The sequence below is a fragment of the Schistocerca gregaria genome, chromosome 1 (genome assembly GCF_023897955.1).
Source record: "Schistocerca gregaria isolate iqSchGreg1 chromosome 1, iqSchGreg1.2, whole genome shotgun sequence".
In the NCBI taxonomy this organism is placed as follows: Eukaryota; Metazoa; Arthropoda; class Insecta; order Orthoptera; family Acrididae; genus Schistocerca; species Schistocerca gregaria.
In genome coordinates, this window is record NC_064920.1 from 218,225,290 (window position 1) to 218,246,317 (window position 21,028).

At 41.6% G+C, this 21,028-nt stretch overlaps 2 protein-coding genes across 3 annotated transcripts in view; one reads left to right on the plus strand and one right to left on the minus strand.

The window, feature by feature from the left end:
• Positions 1–14,551, minus strand: part of LOC126337296 (transcription factor IIIB 90 kDa subunit) — a 342,489-nt gene extending 327,938 nt beyond the window's left edge. The window contains exon 1 of one of the 2 annotated variants that reach the window (XM_050001455.1): positions 13,801–14,551. In XM_050001455.1, coding sequence (XP_049857412.1) covers positions 13,801–14,014 — 214 coding nt within the window. In that variant the 5' untranslated portion in view covers positions 14,015–14,551. The remainder of the gene's footprint in view (positions 1–13,800) is intronic. The other variant, XM_050001456.1, reaches the window with a different exon arrangement.
• A 198-nt stretch (positions 14,552–14,749) lies between these two features.
• LOC126337419 (retinol dehydrogenase 13-like) overlaps positions 14,750–21,028 on the plus strand; it is a 65,587-nt gene continuing 59,308 nt past the window's right edge. The window contains exon 1 of the mRNA XM_050001467.1: positions 14,750–14,833. Within this exon, the coding sequence (XP_049857424.1) occupies positions 14,757–14,833 (77 nt within the window). The 5' untranslated portion in view covers positions 14,750–14,756. The remainder of the gene's footprint in view (positions 14,834–21,028) is intronic.

Consider the following 21,028-nt stretch of genomic DNA (forward strand, 5'->3'; position numbering starts at 1 on the left):
TTCATTTTTCTAAATAGTAATAGCTTTGCCTTCTCGTAAATCTTCCTTGCTTTATGTATCTTTATCCGTGGGGAGCCGACCACGTGGTTAGTTACACATGGCTTACTCTGGTCATGGATGTCGGTAAACCAGAGATCTTCTGATGCGCAGTGAGGATTAGTTATTTTCGGTTGGATGTGCTCATTGGTATATTGTCTTTCTGTAATACAGAATTTACGTGAATTTATGATATAGGTGTACATTTTCTTACATGTTTGATCTTGTACATGTATTACTGTATAGACATTGTGATTTAGTATTCAATTGTGTTACAAGTGTGGGTTGATTCTTGTCCTGTGGCATGTATTGGTGTCATATAGTAAATCTTGGGTGCTTTGTGGGGACTGTGTGTCCATTAGGAGACTTTGGCATTATTCTTGTTGTATTGTGGAGCAAGGAGTAACTATCCTTATGATGGGGACGCGTAGCTGTTCAGGGAGCCGCGTAGCTGTTCAGGGAGCCGCGATCGGAAAAAACTGCCAGACAATAACCCTGAACAAGGACGAGGTCAAAACGTCGAGTCCGACCAGGAACAAAACGCAGAAAACGCAAGTACAAGTGTTGTCCATCCTGAGCCCACTGTAGTGATTTCAAATCATTCGATAGATGCAAATTCATTACAGACTATGCTACGACAATTACTAGACAGTAATAGGAGACATATCGAGGAAATGAATAAAAAACAAGCGGAAGAAAATAGGAGGCATATCGAGGAAGCAAATAAAAGATTGACTAGTGAAATAGTACAGGGTGTTGGGGAGAAACTGGCGATCATTGACCAACGCATCTCCGCCTTAGAAGAGGGTCAGCAAGTCATTAGTAAGCATGTGATGGGAGCAAGAAGAAAGGTTCGCTGGGAATGTACGTATGCTAGCAGAACAATGCCAGAGTGAACAAGCGGCTCTTGAGTCCCGAGTAGGACAAAATTCCGCCAGATATCTCCGCGCATTAGCAGAACAATGCCAGAGTGACCACGTGGCTCTTGTGTCCCGAATAGAGGACACTGCGGCTAAGTGCCCGGTCCACCTTAGCGCGCATGTAGAAACCCTCAGCCAGGCGATACTAGCTCTCAAGCGAGAGCAAGGGCTTACGCAAACAAAACAAGACACGGCCCACCAAGAGATGCGAGAAGAAATAGCCAGGGTCTCAGACGCAGTGGCGCGTAAGTCTGACAATAATAGGGAAACGATTACCTCGTCATCAGCAGATGCAGACGAAATACGGTCGATAACAAAATGTCCGATGGACAGTGTGAAATAAATATGCAACAAATAGGGGTTACCAAGGGACTATGTGAGTTCATGGCCCATTTGGAACTTCACCTAAAAGGGTTAACGGCCCATGAAGTTGAAAGAAATGAACGAAAGGGCCATTATTCCGATGATGATTCTGGGAACAATAGTGAATTTTATCATCGTCACGATCACGGATCTCGTACCAGGTGGGAACAGTGCAGATACCGTCAGGAACGTTCACCAAGGGACACTCACGATTTTGACTTTAAACATGTTCTGACGGTGAGGAAGTTTGAAAACTTTAGTAACTCGGCTACGGGGATTCACCCGCGGGCCTGATTACAGCAGTTCGAGTTCTCCCTTCTTCCTATGTGGCCCAGTGCGCACAAAATAGAGTATATGTGCGGCTACCTCGAAGGTGAGCCAGTGGCACCGATGAGGTCAATTGCACGCAATTGTTACGCAGTCGGGTTGTTTCATCTACACTTCCTGTCGATCTATTGGTCAGTGGCAGTGCAGAGTCGTGTAAAACACGGACTCATTATGCTACCTGAGTTAAACCGGCCGAAATTCTCCAGCCCTGTGCAGATGTTGAAGCACATCCTGCAGGCGAATGAACACCTTGACGGTCTTTATGTGCCTGCAGAAATTATTCGTATTTGCCTGGGAAAGTTTCCAATGCAGTTGCAGCACGTTATCCTTGCAGGCCGATGTAAGGATGATGTAGAGGGGTTTCGCAGTCTCCTTTTAGAGCTTGAGTGCGATGCGAATGGCACCACGCAGAATTACGGTCAGAGCGCCTACGAGCAGCGGCCGCGCAAGCAAAGTCGTAAAAGTAGTATACACTATCACAGGTTTATTCTGAGTCTAGCTACTCTGGCTCACCCTCTGCAACCGTTGCTACATAAAATATTCCTTCAGGTGGTCACCAGCCTGTGAGCATGCACTTGTGCAGCTTAAAAAAAATTACACTCTGTGCCTTGCCTTGCAACCTGGTAAACATTTAGTCTTGGGCACAGATGTGGCTAATATGTGGAGGGCACAGTTCCAGCTCATCATTATGCAGATGGCTTTGAACAACTTATCAATTTTTCTATATTCCCATCTTTAGGGAGCCTCCCACACTAAACAATTGGCTCATCGGAATGTTCTTGCCTGATACTGACTGCTAGGGGGACTGCCAGGTCACAGCTACTTTTTGATGTTTTTTCCAAGTTTCCTTATGTTGTTGGTTGGTCATCCACCACAGCAGATGTGATGGTCAAGGCACTCTCAGTTATTATTTTCTATCAACGGCCTACCTTGTATGGTGGTTTCAGATAATGTTCTTCAATTTTTGGCTCGATCCTTTCAAGATTTTTGCTCACGCAGTGGCATCCACCATAACAAAGTGCCTCCCTCCATCTGCAATCCAATAGCAAAGCAGAATGTCTCATGTGGACTTTCATAATGTAAATGCATCATGGTTCATGCCTTGAACCCAGGTCTGGGTTTGGGGGTTCGGGTGACACCCGCACTGTCTTCCGGGTATCATCCACAGTCAGCACAGGGGCCTTGTGTTCATGGTGCATACCAATGAGTGTCTTGTGGCACACCACTACAATCAGTTGTGCCCTAAGGTGGGCACTGACACCTCCACATGGAATGCCACATCAGCACCTCTTCCACCATGTCACCTACCTTCCTGATGTGGTCTCTGGCTGCTCCGCCAGTACCCTGGCCACACACGGGTGATACAAGTCAGCCTCTCGATGCCCCTGCAATGTCTTCTCTCGCAGGAGTGGAGCGGTAGGGTGGCGGTGCCAGGGTCTCGTATGGGTGTGCCCCCAAGTGTTGTCTACACCAATGAATGTGCCTCCAACATTGACGCAGGCAGGGGCCTTCTAGATTGATGCAGGTGCCACCTACAGTGGACACCAGCACCTGCTGCCCTCCTGTCAGTGTCACTTACATTACCTCTAGGTGAAGAGGCTCCCTAGCTCACAGCATCTACAGATGAGCCCAATGTCGACAAGACCCCCGCCTACTGGGTGCCAGGGTCATCTGCCTGCTCCCCTGAAGGGGGAGGAAGGCACATGTGTCTGCACTCACACTACTTCCACCCCTATCTGCTGGTCCATGTTTGCCAGGAACTGTTCATGCTCAGAATGACTGCTTAAGACACTATGAATGTGTCAACCATCAGCCCGTCATGGAGGAATTGGCATCTATTGGCTCTTTCCCATGATAAAGGAGGAGTGTAATAACCCACTCTTTACAATACCTCCACTACCGCTACTGCAGCACACACTGTACATTTAGTATTGCACTATTTGGGTGCTCCAAGCCCTCACCAGAGGCCGCCAACCATGAGTGGCACCTCAGTCACCTGTAGCCAGTAGCCAGTGGCCCCTGGTGGCCTAATGCTCTTTATATTGCCTTTCTCAAGCTCTGGCTGGCAGTCCTGTAGATGTCACTAAACTGTATTCTATTATTTCTGTTTATGCTGTCATTCAATTATATAATAAACAGTTGTTTACATGTGTTTTATTGTGTCCGGAGTTAAAACAGACTCCTGCAACAGACAGCAGCAGAGCAGTATTCTGCACTATGGTTCGGTTTACTGTTAGAAATGCTACGAATGTATGTTTCTATAACAGTCAATCAGTATATTACTTCGTCTTATGCACACTGATCAGCCATACCACTATGACTAGCTACCTAATAGTCAGTATGTCCATCTTTAGCACAGAGAACAGTGGCACTGTATCACAGCATGGAAGCAAAGAGGCCTCAGCAGATTGCTGGAGAGAGTTGGCACTACATCTGCACACACAAGTTACTTTAACTCCTGTAAATTGGGTGAGGGAGGGTGGCAGATGAGCTCTGGCACCATTTTCAGTAACATTCCACATGTGTTCAAATGCGTTTAGATCTGGCAAGTTGGGTGGCCAGCACATCAATTGAAACTCGCACCTTTGTTTCTTGAACCTATCCTTCATCTGCAACCAATTTGCAACAGTTGTTGGCCATCATGGTGCCATGCATGAGCTCCACTGGACCCATGGATGCCCATGTGAATGTTCCCCGGAGCATAATGAAGCCACCGCCAACTTGTCCCTGTACCAAAGTACAGATGTCAAGGAGTTGTTCCCCTGCAAGACAACAGATTCGTGACCCCATTCAGCATGATGAAGAAGGTATTGGGATTCATCTGACTGTGCAACACTCTACCATGGTGGCAACATCCAGTGCGAATTGTCACATACCCATTTCAGTCAAAGTTGCCCGTGTCATGGTGTTAACATTGGCAGGTGAATGGGTTGTCGGCTGCAGAGGCCCACTGTTAGAAGTATTCAGTGCACTGTGTGTTCAGACACGCTTGTACTCTGTTCGGCATTAAAGTCTGATGCTAGTTCAGTGACAATTCACCACCTGTCCTGCTTTTACCAGTCTGCCCAGTCTCTGATGCCCAACATCTGTAATGACGGGTGGTCGCCCTGCCCCACAATGCCTGGACCTGGTTTCACCTTGGTTTAATCATTTGTTGAAGGCACTCACCACAGCACTCCTCAAATACCTGAAATACCTGACAAGTAGTGCAGTTACCGAAATGCTTGTGCTCAGCCTCCAGGCCATCACAATTTGCCTTCAGTCAAACTCAGATAGATCAATGCATCTTCCCCATTCTACACTTCTAGACACAGACAGCACACACTCACTGCTATTACATCCACCATGCCTGTGGCTGACTAGCAGTCATTCCTCGCCAGGTGATGCTGCTATCACCCATAGAGGTTTGTATTGATAGCAGCTTGGGTGTATATCTCGTGAAAAGACTATGAAGGTAAAATCAGAGAGAGTTGAGCTCATGTGGAGGCTGGTCAACAACTGTTGCTCCTGTAAACCATTTGCAGATGGAAAAGGAAAGCAGGGAAGTGACAGTGACACACAAAGTATTCTCAGCCGCACACAATAGGCTGAATCGTGGAGTACATATATAGATGTAGATTTATGGCTTATTTCATGAGGGGTAAAGGAAGGTAGCTGCAAAAAATCCTGCCTTAAGCATCATATTACGAGGCATGTTTTTTAAGTAAGGTCCGTTTCAATGTAGACACTAGTAGGTCACGAGCATACCACAATGAGTGTGTGCGTCATGTACCAATGCCTCGGGAACAACTGTGCTCAGTTTCATCTCTGTAGCTAACCTGTACGGTTCTGTTCTGTGCTTTCAAAATGTTTAAGACTATTAACTCACCTCCACATGTGATGTTCTCTCAGTAAAACGGTTTTTGTCAGCAAGGAACCTGTGGGCTGCAGAAATTCGTTGGCAGATTTGCGAAGTGTATGGTGATGCTGTTATGAGTGAATGGAAAGTGCATAAGTGGGTACAAGCATTAAAAGATGGCCACAACAACATCCATGATGGGGACTGCTCCGGTTGCCCTTCTTTGATTACAGGCGATTTGGTGGCTTCATGAGAAAAGGCGCTTCACAATAACATGTCTCTCAAACGAATTTCCTGATGTGTTGAGATCAGTGCTTTACAACACTGTTTCTGAACACCTAAAGTTTAGGAAACTGTGCTCCCATTAGGTCCCTAAACTCCAAACAGAGGAACACAAAAACCAAAGATTTGAGTGTGCGATGAAGTTCTTGACTTGTTATCATGAAGCAGGTTGCGGCTTCTTGAGTCAGATCGTAACTGAAGATGACACACAGGTTTCGCATATCATGCCCGAATCGAAGCAACAGTGCATGGAATGAAGACAGATATACTCGCCTGTAAAGGTGAAGACCAAACAGACTCTGTCCCAGTGCAAAATCATGGCATCGGTGTTTTGGCATAGGCATAGTGTTTCGTTGGTTGATTTCATGCAAGGACACTATCAATGATAGAAGCATACTGCCAAACCCTGAGAAAGCTACGCAGAGAGATTCAAAACAAAAGACGCAGCATGCTGACAAAGAGAATTGTCCTTCTCCATGACAATGCGAGACCTCACACTGCAGGTCAGACCCATGATTTTTTGGACAGTTTTGGCTGGGAAGTTTTAGACCACCCACCCTACGATCCTGATCTTGCGCCGAGCGATTACCATCTGTTCCTCTGTTCCTCCACCTCAAACAACACCTCAGTGGCTACTGTTACAATGACGACGACATGAAAACGGCAGTGAACTCTTGGTTATCGGAGCAGGTGGCAAGTTTTTATGAAGAGGGTATTTTAAACTTGGTTGAGAGGTATGATATGTGTTTGAACAAACCCGGCAACTATGTAAAAAAATAGAGTGAAGTATGTACTTTCTAAAAATAAATTTCCTTTTTTGAAATAACCTTTTGTTGTGTACTTATGTTCAAACGGACCTTACTTAAAAAACATGCCTCGTAGTAATACTGTCAAAAAATCTACCACGTGTATCACATAAGGACTTACTGGACAGAATGGCATCACAACCTGAATAATCTAGATTATTATTGACCCACTACTGCCTGCAATAACTGGTATCTTCAACCACTCCAAGACCACATTCATTTTTCCTGTTGCCTAGAAACATGGATTTGTCAAGCAACAGCCCAAAGTAGCATCACATCACCCTCTGCCTGACGCAGGTCTTTGAAAGAGAGAATTGAGATCCATGCTTCAAAATTAATATTGTGGCTATCAGATGACTACCTGAAGCTAATTCTAAAGACCATCCAGTGATATCAAACTGGAGCACTGTGAAAGAGTCACCTACATATTTGATAACTTAGAATATCTCCAATATGACTGCAAAACAACTGAAAACAGAAAGTTCTAGATAAACATTGGTAGACAGCACTGGAATCCCAATGTCTGGAACAAGGAGAGGATAAAGTAGTGCTAGACAGTGATGAACACTTTCAGTAGATAAATGAATACTGCAATTCAGTGGCAATAGTAGGAGAAACCATTTTGGATTGTGGAGTTCAAGTACATCAGGTGGGAGGTGGTGGATTTAAAATTATGAAAGCTGCACTGGGATTGAGTTACAAGTTCTTGAGAATGTAGACACCAGAGAGGTCACTGATTCATCACCCTGTTCAATAGTTTGTGCAGTCCATGTGTCAAGCAGGAAGGGGTTTAATGCTGTCCAGGTATTGTGAGTTCTTTCCAGGTTTAAATATGAGAACAAGAACACATACTCTGTTGTTGTTTTAGCTGGTTATTGAGCCATCCATTTTATATACTAAAATACTGCAGGTAAAACTCATTTTGAATCTGTATGTTCTCTGTTCATGTGTATAAACAGCTGTTTAAGATATTTTTACTCATTTTATCAGCTTGCACCTGATCTGCTGTATTTTTTTAAACAATGAGTAGCAATTGAACACAGAAAGCAATATAATACAGTGAGGACCAAAATGGACATTGTATGTGAAAGCAGTCAGGAAGCAATCTCCCGAAGTAAAGTGGTTAAATATTGTTGTCAGAATATGAATTGAGGGCCCAACAAGCCCAAGAAGCTTTGGAAACAGCCACAGTTCAGTAACAGTATGTTGGAGTAGTGATGTTCCTCTAGTTTTGAGCTCATGTTATGACCCTATAGCACTTTCTTTCCTTGCTTGCTTTAGTGAGCTAGGAAATATGATACTTGGGTATTTGATCAGATATACTCATGATTTATTTACCAAACTAAGCCCATGTTAAGTACAGTGTCAGTAGTTAAGACACTGTATTAGGCCCATGTCCACTGTGATACATTTAAATGCAGTATCAAAAGTGTGATTAAGGCTATCTGATAATGACATTGATCAAATGTTTGAAAACTTGACCAGACTAACAAGAAATCATGACAATGACCTTGTTTAACAACAAAGTAAAAATGACAATGACTGTGCTGAAACAAGATTCTCTTCTCACTCCATACCACTGGCTATGAGCAACTCAATGCACAGTGGCATATAAATACAGCTGTTCTTACCCTACTGTAGATCACTACAGTGCTCTGATAGGTGTGGTCTTGTTGGAGATAGTATGCCCTCGCTTTCCTCTGAGATTTGAACTTACCCAGCCAGTAACAAGAGACTTATAGTGTAGCATGGGTATGGAACCACAGTGCAGCTTGGCATTTTATGTATGAAAACAGAACTACCAGATGTCGAAGAAGCAATAAATGACAGAAAAAATCTTAGACCAGTACTAACCTTCAGCAGGTCAAAGGTTACTGCTACCAACAGCCACAAATATAGGTGACAACACTATCCTAACTTTTGAAACTATTAGTTCCTCCCTCAGCAAAGAGAGAGGAATATGTTGTGGAAGATTAACATGGAAAAGCATTTCACTCAGAGCACTGAGGAAGGAACTAATAGTTCTGAAAGTTAAAACCATATTGTCACTTTTATATGCCTATCAGCAGTAATAAACATTTTGTCATCTGAAGATAAGTAATGGCCAGTGACACTTTATAAGTTTTCTTGATTGAGTTTTGCTTTGAAACATGACCAACTGTAGATCAAACCTGTGGATTTTTAGTCTTCACATTTATCACATATGTAAATTATAATTCATATTTAAGTGAAAACAGTAGCTAACACTTACAATAATTGACAATGAAGGCACGTGGATCTGGGAACACTGAACAAAGTGCTTTCAGATACATCACAGAAGATGGTCAATCTGCGGCACATGAGGACCGCACAGCAGTGTAAGTTGTAGCATAAAAGTGTATTGTGTGTGTCTGAGACAGGAGCTTCACTGCTGACATCGGGTGGGCAAGGAGGATTCCATGCAGCAGTTTATGGGTGATGATGAAAGGTTCTAGCACCATTTCATAAAAAAAGTACAGTGTGCCAACAATGAGACTCCAACATTTTAACATCCTAAATCTTTCTCATTTCAGATGGTGGACCTATGAATCCTTTGTGGTGTGCAAATTTGATACACCAAGTGGCCGTAATGGAGCTGCAAATCAATTGTTTTAGCAAAATGGAGGATATGAAGGAGCATGCACAATCAGTGACCCAAGTGCAAAGAAACTTTTGTCGAGTTTATAACAAAGTGCCCCCATCATTCAAGACTATAAAGAAGTGGCGTGATCAGTTTTTGGCTACTGGGAGTGTTGCAAAAGGGCATGGTGGTGGTAAGCCTGGGAGCAGCAAACATCATGTGGAACAAGCGCAGCGGTCATTTGAACAAAGTCCACAGAAGTCAGTGCGACAAACAGGCAGCACGAGAACTTCTTATGAAACATTCAACAGTGCACAAACTGCTTCATCAGCGATTACATTTGTATGCATATGAAGTGCAGGTTGTGCAAGAAACCAAGCCTTATGATCGACCAAAGTGAGAAGAATTTTCACGTGTCATTTTAGATCGCATTGCTGCGAACGAGACATTTTTATCACGCGTGATGTTTACTGACAAGGCAATCTTTCATGTGTCAGGGGCTGTCAATCGTCACAATGTGCACATCTGGGGGTCTGAAAATTCACATGCACCTAGGGAACACATGCGCGACAGTCCGAAAGTTTATGTGTGGTGTGGTTTGATGATAAATTGCATTGTTGGGCCGTTTTTCTTTCAAGAGCCGACTGTGGATGGAGCCATCTACCTGGACATGTTGGAACAATTTGTCGTGCCACAGATAACAGACCTGCAGCCAAATGTGGTGTTTCAACAGGATGGTGCACCAACCCATTGGAGCCTTGATGTTCGAAAATTTTTGAATGACACATTCCCGAAACGATGGATTGGCTGTGGAGGTCCAATTCCTTAGCCGCCGCACTCAACCGACATAACCCCCCTTTATTTTTTCTTGTGGGGTTATGTGAGAGACCAGGTATACACTACACCAGTAAAGGACCTGCAAGACTTGAAACAGCACATAAGAATTGTCATTAGCTCTGTTACAGAACAGATGCTCCGCAACACATGGCACAAAATCAATTATAGACTTGATATTTTTCACGCTACCTGTGGTGCCCATGTTCAAGTGTACTGAACTGTCCACCTTTGTATAAAAACTTGATGAGCATCTGTATGATTTCCCTGTATTTGTTCGTCAATAAATTGTGTTTCCTTTCAGATTTTATGAGTTCAAATGCTGGAGCCTCATTGTGGACACCCTGCATATGAGCCAGGAAACGAGAAACATGGTATTAACAACACTCAAAAAGCCGTAAGCATCTGCTATGGCTCACAAGAATATAATAATCATCTTTTAGGGTCACTATAGCCAGGTCCATGAATGATGGTGGTTTGTGCATGTGCGCATAGGGATGGCATTGTTGACGATTCCAAGTGACAATTGCGGTACGTGCATGCGCATAGACTCTGCTTTATGGAAGCGTATATCCTGCAAAATATGTCTCTCGCTTGCTTATGTAGAATTTATGACTTACCACCACCATCAGCAATAACAACTCACAACAAATGAAATAGAAATTCACTGGAAAACTTGCTACTATCACATTTAATGCTCGCATTAGCTATGGAATTAAGAGCAGACTGCTCCGAACACTACTGAATGCTCATTTGCTCTCGGTGTGTGTGTGACATAGGTTTCCAGAACAAGCCTAAACTTGACTGCCATCATTCGTGACTCCAACAATAGTACAGGAAACTAGTTGAAACAATAAGTGATCACAGTTTTCCCCTAGACATGCTGTCTCTCACACATAGAACAAGTCAGTCACCTTAACATACCCATCTGTGGTAGAAACAACACTGACTGAAGAGCTGAGTGGGTGTGTGAGGTTGTCTGTGTTTTTCTGTGTGAGAGTGTGTACGTAAACTAAAAAAAGAGAAGTAGCCCAGAAGTTAGTTAACTCGGGGTGCTGCAGTAAATTTCTACAAGCCCCAAGTCAAACAGCAACAGGCGAATGATTGCTTTTCCTCACACTTGTTTATTGTTTCTATCCTTGAATATCTATTATTGAAAGAATAACATATTTTTTGAGTTCGTAGGTTTAATGAATTCATATACTCACTTCCCTGCAGCATGCTTTTACTTGCTAATTGTCTTTGTCGCTAATAATAAACATCAGTTCAGCTGAACTAGATTTACAAATCCAAGGTAGCCTACGTGACAAACAAATAATTTTCATGTAAATATTACCTCCCTTTCACATTCTGTATCCTGATGCAAAGCTCTTTCACTTGCTTCATCAGAGATAACAAGAGCTTCTGTGATGTTTGAGAGGTACGAATGCGGTACCGGCAGAAGTAAAGCTGCGAGGGCAAGTCATGAGTTATGCTTTGGTAGCTCAGTTGGCAGAGTTCTTGCCAGGAAAAGGCAGAGGTCCTGGTGTTTAAGTCCTGATCTGGGGCACAGTTTTAATCTGCCAGGAAGTTCCAGGAAATAAGGAATCTCTATAGACTCCAAATAAAGTGATGAATAAACTTTTTAATCCACTATTCCAACAAATTGTTTGTATACTGAAGATTACCATTAGTTGTATGACAAGTAGCAACATTCATTACAAGAAGGCTTTTTTTTTCTTACAGCACACAGATAACTTTCTTGTTCAATATAAATCAATGTCATCATCTAAATAACAATCTTTCAGTTGGCGTTAACAGCCAGTATTTAATATAACAGAGGAAGTAGCAGCTCTTTTCACAGTTGTGGCTGCCCTCATAATTTTACTGTATTAAACTTAGCCAGTATAAGTACATGGTATGTATCAGCGTGCTGGTGGATTACTGCAAACACGCTGCACATACTAATTTCTAACAATGACTCCTCTTTTTTAATGCACAAGTTAGCTTTATCAACATCACTGAAAGGTCTCCTTTGTGATGGGACCCACAGAAAACAATGAGTAAATGACCAAATTAATTATTGAAAGAAAAAATAAATGTGTCATACATTTTGTATAAGACTAACAAAAAATTACATTCAACTATGGTAGTGTCGCCACTCTAAATCTTAGTTGTGGTAATACACAGACATGTAGCATAACCAGAGGTCTGTGTTGGGTTGGAAGATGACGCACTGCGTGTGTGAGCAAAGCCAACAAAACGAAGATGATTGTAACATATTATCTGCAGCATCACCAAAGACGTATGGTCATTCTACATTTAAATCACACTTCAATATAAATAACCCTCTGATGAATATTTTGGTGCATATTACATACATATATGAAAATGTTATGTAGCTCACATTATCCACATATGAGCCGCTGAGAGCCAAAGTGTTATAATTCAATTTTTCCCACTTATGAGAAATGAAAGATTTTGCGTGGAGTGCAAACTTCCCTTATAAAGACAATTTCTACTTTAATAACAACTGGATATTACGAATCTAAAAAAAGAAAACAATGCTAATACTTACTAGCACTTTTACAAGGCCTTTTTGATTGTTAAGTGTAAATAAACATGCAAAACAACAAACAACAACAATAAGACCACATGCCCTTGCTGTTTGACTTACATCACTGTTCCCACAAATGCACTTCACTCTGGCACTCTTACATTAGAGGAAAAATGTATTTGGAGCTCTCAAGTGGTTCTGGTGTGTTATCGTTATACCACCTCTCCACAACAAATTTCTGTTCATTGTGACTGAACTGAGTGGTATAACTCAAAAACTACAATATTTTGACTTAGACCACTTTGGTTCTTAGAGGCTCGTATTTGAAGATGCCACATGCATGGGAGGGGGAGGGAGGCAAACATACAACTGTTATCAAAAAATTTGCTAAACCACTTGTATGTTAAAAATCTTAAATCTGCGTGAGAATTGTATCTGAAAACATATCCTCCATTCCCAATAGCTCCCGTAACACATCATATGTAAAAAGTCACACGAATCAATCACATTGTTGGTATATTTGTCACTCCTTGCAGTGATTTTAAGATAGACCAATCATCTAAATCTAATTGCTGGGGAAAAAGAATGCCATAATAAGATTCACAGAACAATTCCTAGGAAATGTAAATCAGCTATGAAGAAAGGTAGGCCTTACTTATAAACCTCTTATACAGTCCATTCTCAACCATTATACCTCCATCTGTGAGCATTAGCATACAACAGGGACACTGAAAAACATTTGCTCATGAATTTCCAAGAAACATATTTTAATAGAAATTCTGTGTCACATACAGACATTTTGTATTAATGTGAAGGCAAAATTACACACATTTATGCCTATGAAGAAGCAGAGAGGCTGTCATTCTTCACACATACCATTCAGTTGTCTTCTAGCAAGGAGTATGACGGTTCTGATTAGTATATACCCTTCACTCCACTTTTGATGCAACTCGTTCATAGGTATGTAAGAGTTTGGTAGTTAAACACTGTAAAACTTGTAGACCTACATATATTTATTGTTTTCATGTTCCGTAGATTCAGGTAGTGAGCGACTCTCAAGAATATGGAATAAATCAAACTGCACAGAGATGAAATATAACTTAGATGAGGATAAATGATACAATGTAAAAAAAGACATCAACTAAAGAACATACACTTATGAATTAGTACCTTTTTACATGCCTCACTATGTGCTGCTAACGAAAAACTATAATTTATTGGCTGTGGTATGGAGTTTTGATAAAAATATAAATACTTACCCCCTCCAAAGTTTCTGGCTCCACCTTTTGAATCAGATGACACGAACTGCCCTATTGTCCCTCTTCCTCCTTGTGCATTATCTTCAAACTGTATTTCTGACACAATTATACTATGCTCCAGCACAGAACCACAGCTGGTGCACACAGCATCACCACGGGCTGGGTCGACATCTATGTCTGTACCACCACAATTTTTGCACTTGTTGCTCGACATACTGAATGTTGTCCGTTTTTCTGAACAACAGATAGTGTGCTCCTACTGCTTATGACCACTTCCTTGTTGGAGCGAAAAGGCGTGTTGTTGACGAATAAATTAAAAAGAAAACACTTCAGCTCAATTTACGTCAGCTGAGAAAGTGTTGTATGATAACTGTTCATTTATTTTTCTGAACAACTATGTCTGGAACGGACAGACAACAGTCCGCTATTCTCCTTTTACAAAGTATGGACTAAAGTAAATAGCACTCTACTGGCACTTCATCTTTATGTATGACTATACATAAAACGTTGTGGGTGACAGTTAGGTTTCAAAAAAGCGTACACATTCCATCCTTTTCTAGGTAAGATACTTGTTTAAACCATATATTATCATCCCGTACAGTTGCTACCATCCCTGATAGTATCATTGAGATTCTTTACTATAAGGAAAATTACTAGGAGGCTCTGAAGCATTTTTGTAACATGTTTAATGAATTTCTTTAAGGTTATGCGCTATTCACAGTTCCGCTTCCCAGCCACATACACTTTTTCACGCTCTTGGAGCACGCATAAAATTGTCAATCTTATTCGTAATATCTTTGAGTTAGCATATAGCTCCATTGACATTGCATCTTTGCCATACCGGCAATGTAAATAGTAAACAAAAGGCAATCCTGTATTGCCATGTGAGATATTGAAAGTGTGTGAAGACGAAGCCGAGTTTTACTTTAAATTAGTAGTCAGTTTTTCTCAAAGACATGGTCTGGAAGCCATCAAAGCCAATGGTGATACTGAGCGCTATAGGAACAGCAGTTGGAGGTTCACTGTTCATCAAGTAAGCTTCTTGTTTGATATTGCTTGCTGAAATCTGCACGTAACTTTTTTACAACTGAGTGCGCATGTATGTCAGACACTTTAATAAAGCTGGTCTGTAGATAGACGTTTAGCTGTCCAACTGTCTTAGGGATGAGAGTCAAAGAACGAGTACGATATCGATTATTTGAGACCCCTTTGGTTACATCGAGAGAAGTGTCGAACCCCCTTGAAATTTTGGTTGTTGAGACAGGTTAATCTGCAGTTTACTTGAAGTCTAGTAGATACTTCTCATCATGTTGGTTGGAATTTAAGATGTTTAATTAATTTTTAAAACGTATTTCGTTTAGTAAATCAGTCAAAAGAAAGTAGGTATACAAAAAAAGTTAGACATTCCCCTCCCCTCCTGCATTTTTAATTATGACACGTACGTAAACATTAGACTCCACTACTGGTCAATATGGTACCGCACACAGATTTCCTGCTTTCACATGTCTTAGCTTCACCAACTCACAACCAAATTGTCACCCTCCAATATAACCTAAACCTTGGGCTTTGCTGCAGATCAGTCTATCACCACATCAAGATATTTTAATTTTTTATTTTTATTTTTTTTTGGGGGGGGGGGGGGGGGGGTAGGCGTAGGTGGCCAGTATCTAATTTTAACCAGTTTGATAGTGTCTACATCTAAATAGATACATTGCAAGCCATCATATATTGTGTGGACCTTTGTACCCCTGTACTACTACTAGTCATTTCCTTTCTTGTTTCACTCACAAATAGAATGATGGAAAAACAGCTGCCTGCACGCCTCTGTATAAGTCCTAATTTCTGGGATCTTATCTTTGTGGTTCTTCGGGGCAGTGTATGATGGCAGCAGTAGAATCGTATGGCAGTCAACTTCAAAAGCCGATTCTCTAAATTTTTTTCAATAGTGTTTCTAAAAAAGAACATCGCCTTCCCACCAAGGATTCCCATTTGAGTTTGCTAAGCATCTGCTTAACACTTGCATGTTGTTTGAATCTACAGGTAACAAATCTAGCAGCCCACCTCTGAATTGCTTCGCTACCTTCCTTCACTCCAACCTGATGCAGAATCCAAACACTCGAGCAATACTTAAGAATAGGTTACACCAGCATCCTGTAAGTGGTTTTTACAGGTGAACCAGTCTTTCCTAGAATTCTCTCAATAAACCAAACTCACCAACCGCCTTCCCTACCACAGTTCTTACATGCTTGTTCCATTTTGTATCAATTTGCAAGATTATGTACAGATATTTAAATGACTTTACTGTGTCAAGCAAGACACTAGTAATACTGTATCTCAACATTACAATTTTGTGTGTCTATCGACCTGCCAGTGCTTTTGTTTGGTAAGTCACACCATCTTTGTTTTATATATATATATATATATATATATATATATATATATATATATATATATATATATATATATATATATATATATCCCATGACTTACCATATATTCCATGACTTACCAAACGGGAAAGCGCTGGTAGATAGACACAATAAAAAACACACACACAAAATTTCAAGCTTTTGCAACCAACGGTTACTTCGTCAGGAAAGAGGGAAGGAGAGGGAAAGACGAAAGGATGTGGGTTTTAAGGGAGAGGGTAAGGAGTCATACCAATCTCGAGAGCGGAAAGACTTACCTTAGAGGGAAAAAGGGACAGGTATACACTCGAATGGACACACATATCCATCTGCACGTATACAGACACAAGCAGACATATGTAAAGGCAAATAGTTTGGGCAGAGATGTCAGTCGAGGCGGAAGTACAGAGGCAAAGAAGTTGTTGAATGACAAGTGAGGTATGAGCGGCGGCAACTTGAAATTAGCGGAGGTTGAGGCCTAGTGGGTAACGGGAAGAGTGGATATACTGAAGGGCAAGTTCCCATCTCCGGAGTTCTGATAGGTTGGTGTTAGTGGGAAGTATCCAGATAACCCGGACAGTGTAACAATGTCCCAAGATGTGCTGGCCATGCACCAAGGCATGTTTAGCCACAGGGTGATCCTCATTACCAACAAACACTGTCTGCCTGTGTCCATTGATGCAAATAGACAGTTTGTTGCTGGTCATTCCCACATAGAAAGTGTAGGTAGGTCAGTTGGTAAATCACGTGGGTGCTTTCACACGTGGCTCCGCCTTTGATCGTGTACAACTTCCAGGTTACAGGACTGGAGTAGGTGGTGGTCGGAGGGTGCATGGGACAGGTTTTACACCGGGGGCGGTTACAAGGGTAGGAGCCAGAGGGTAGGGAAGGTGGTTTGGGGATTTCATAGGGATGAACCAAGAGGTTACGAAGGTTAGGTGGTCAGCGGAAAGACACTCTGGGTGAAGTGGGGAGGATTTCATGAAGGATGGATCTCATTTCAGGGCGGGATTTGAGGTAGTCCTATCCCTGCTGGAGAGCCACATTCAGAGTCTGATCCAGTCCCAGAAAGTATCTTGTCACAAGTAGGACACTTTTGTGGTTCTTCTGTGAGAGGTTCTGGGATTGAGGAGATGAGGATGTGGCTCTGGTTATTTGCTTCTGTACCAGGTTGGGAGGGTAGTTCTGGGATGCGAAAGCTGTTTTCAGGTTGTTGGTGTAATGGTTCAGGGATTCTCGACTGGAGCAGATTCGTTTGCCAAGAAGATCTAGGTTGTAAGGAAAGGACCGTTTGATATGGAATGGGTGGCAGCTGTCATAATGGATGTACTGTTGCTTGTTGGTGGGTTTGATGTGGACAGATGTGTGAAGCTTGCCATTGGACAGATGGAGGTCAACGTCAAGGAAAGTGGCATGGGATTTGGAGTAGGGACAGGTGAATCTGATGGAACCAAAGGAGTTGAGGTTGGAGAGGAAATTCTGGAGTTCTTCACTGTGAGTCCAGATCATGAAGATGTCATCAATAAATCTGTACCAAACTTTTGGTTGGCAAGCCTGGGTAACCAAGAAGGCTTCCTCTAAGCGACCCACAAATAGGTCGGCATACGAGGGGGCCATCCTGTTACCCATGGCAGTTCCCTTTAATTGTTGGTATGTCTGGCCCTTCGAAAGTGAAGAAGTTGTGAGTCAGGATGAAGCTGGCTAAGGTAATGAGGAAAGAGGTTTTAGGTAGGGTGGCAGGTGATTGGCGTGAAACGAAGTGCTCCATCGCAGCGAGGCCCTGGACGTGTGGAATATTTGTGTATAAGGAAGTGGCATCAATGGTTACAAGGATGGTTTCCGGGTGTTACAGATTGTGTAAGATTTCCAGGTGTTCGAGAAAGTGGTTGGTGTCTTTCATGATGGATGGGAGACTACATGTAATGGGTTGAAGGTGTGTGGGAATGACCAGCAACAAACTGTCCATTCACATGAATGGGCACAGGCAGACAGTGTTTGTTGGTAATGAGGATCACCCTGTGGCGAAACATGCCTTGGTGCACGGCAAGAACATCTTGGCACAGTGTTACACTGTCCGGGTTATCTGGATACTTCCCACTAACACCAACCTATCAGAACTCCGGAGATGGGAACTTGCCCTTCAGTATATCCTGTCTTCCCGTTACCCACCAGGCCTCAACCTCCGCTAATTTCAAGTTACCGCCGCTCATACCTCACTTGTCATTCAACAACTTCTTTGCCTCTGTACTTCCACCTCATCTGACATCTCTGCCCAAACTCTTTGCCTTTACATATGTCTGCTTGTGTCTGTATATGTGCAGATGGATATGTGTGTGTGTGTGTGTGTGTGTATACCATCCCTTTTTCCCCCTAAGGTAAGTCTTTCCACTCCCGGGATTGGAATGACCCCTTACCCTCTCCCTTAAAACCCACATCTCTTTCCTGATGAAGCAACCGTGGGTTGCTAAAGCTTGAATTTTGTGTTTGTTTTTGTTTGTGTGCCTATCAACATACCAACACTTTCGTTTGGTAAGTTACATCATATACACACACACCTGTAATAACATTTACATATAATACATTTGCCAAATTTAAGTGTTAGTAGTTTGAACTGAAAGAAAGATGTTTCAAGTTTTTACTCTTTGGGTAAAGTGTGGTTTTGGAACCACCACCATCACCACCCCGAAATCTTGATTATGGTGACAAACTGATCTGTAACGCAACCCAAGACTGAGATTAGTTTGAAAAGTAACAATTTGGTTGTTAATTGGCAAAATAAATGGATGTGAAAGCCAAATGAAGGTTGTGGTAATGAATTGGCTGGTAGCACAACCTAATTTTTATGTGTGTACTGTATTGAAAAATGCAAGTGGGATCCAATACATAACTTTTACTGGATCCTCTGTTCACAGAGCAATGCAGGAATACTTAATTGTGAATTCTCTGTCACGCTGCACAGCAGAGCTGGACACACTATCGTACTTACACTATGTACACACACACACATACAGCCAGACTTTTCCAAGTCATTAATTGAGTGTAACCATCCATTCACAGTACATCATATACTGAGATTCAATCGGCACTTGTCTATTTTCCTTTTACATGTTCATGTGCACACTACTATATCTGAAACAGCAGAAAAACTCTGGCAATAATATGTTTGCATAAAAAGGTATTTCTTCAGTATTAGATCTATCTCATTTTGTGTATTTCTTTCATTGCAATATTATTAGGTAGCATGTAATGTTTGATACCTGGCTTCATCAAAATGGTGGATGTAAATAATTAGTCTAAATCCAAATTGACAACATTCGCATTACTTATACAACCATAACAAAACACACAATCACAGCAATTTCGTTGTCAGAAATGTATTTGAAGTAATTCAAAAACCAACTTGTAACTAGCAGTATACTCAAGGGAATATGGGGCTCTGGATAGGTACAAACCAGGCAAAAGACAACCTTCTCTCCTTAAGATATGAATCAAAATTCATATGTTAAACAAAATAACATTAACTTAATATTAACTTCAAAAAAAAAAAAAATAAAATAAAAAAAAACACATAATTGGTTGTTTTCCTCAGTTACCTATTTGGCTATACTGTGCACCACAATGCCAACTAATAGAAAATCCATGATGGAAAGTGACAATATTATGGCAAGCGTAATTGCTACTCACTATATAGTGGAGATGCTAAGCCACAGATAGGCACAATGGAAAGACTGTCACAAAATGAGCTTTCAGCCAACAAAGCCTTTGTCGAGCAAATATACACACACACACACACACACACACACACACACACACAGCATCTCCGATATATGGTGAGTAGCAACTATCCTTTTCATAATATTGTTACAATGCCAACTAACAGTGATATAGCCATATCTGTGAGGGATGAAACGTAAATGCTGGTATTGAACTGTTCTTGGATACTCATCTAGATGGCATATGGTGCAGTATTTGAGTAAACTGGGGTGTTGCCATAATCATGCTGTGCTGATGATTGCTTGTCCTTTGCCGGGCACTTTCTTAAACAGAATGAGTCAGAAGGAAAGATATATGCATTGAGGGATGATAATATTAGTGATTCTATACAAAAAATATCATATGTACGTATACTCAGTTCTTAACAGTTTACAAGGAAATTAATGAAAACGTTGGGGAACAAGACAAATGCAGGTGATAGTAAATTCAAAACTGTGATCTAATGATTTATTTTAATTCTGTACATTTCCTCACAAAAAATGTTCAAAAAGTCCATTAACTGCAATGCATTTTGCAGCTCATGTAGACAACCGTTGTGTTGCTGGTCCGAGCTTATTCATATGGTCCTTTACTTGAACACATACCTGTAAAATGAGGTCAAGAAGTTCTTCCTTTTTGTGCACTCTGTGCTCATGGACTTCACTTTTAAACTCCACCTAACAATCCAATGACCAGGATAGTTTCAGTGAGGTGCTGTGTCACTGGCTATACAGAATGTGTAGGTGCTCCATCATGCTGAAAGTACATATGACATCATATTGCCAAAGGAATATCCTTCAAGTGTTCTGGTAATGCATTTTGAAGGAAATCAAGATACTGTACTCCGTTAAGACAGTTACCTAAAACAGCCATATTCGTGAGCTCTTCATCAGTAATGTTGCAGTAAAGGCAACACTACGTAGCCTAATGTCACTTTGGTCATATACATATGTGAGTGCTAGTGAAGAAGGGTGGGCAACTGACACCTTGATTTTCAAACAGCTGTATGTCAGATACAGTGAAGGAAAGGACAGTGATATTCTAAAGTTTTTTGTTCAGAATCACAA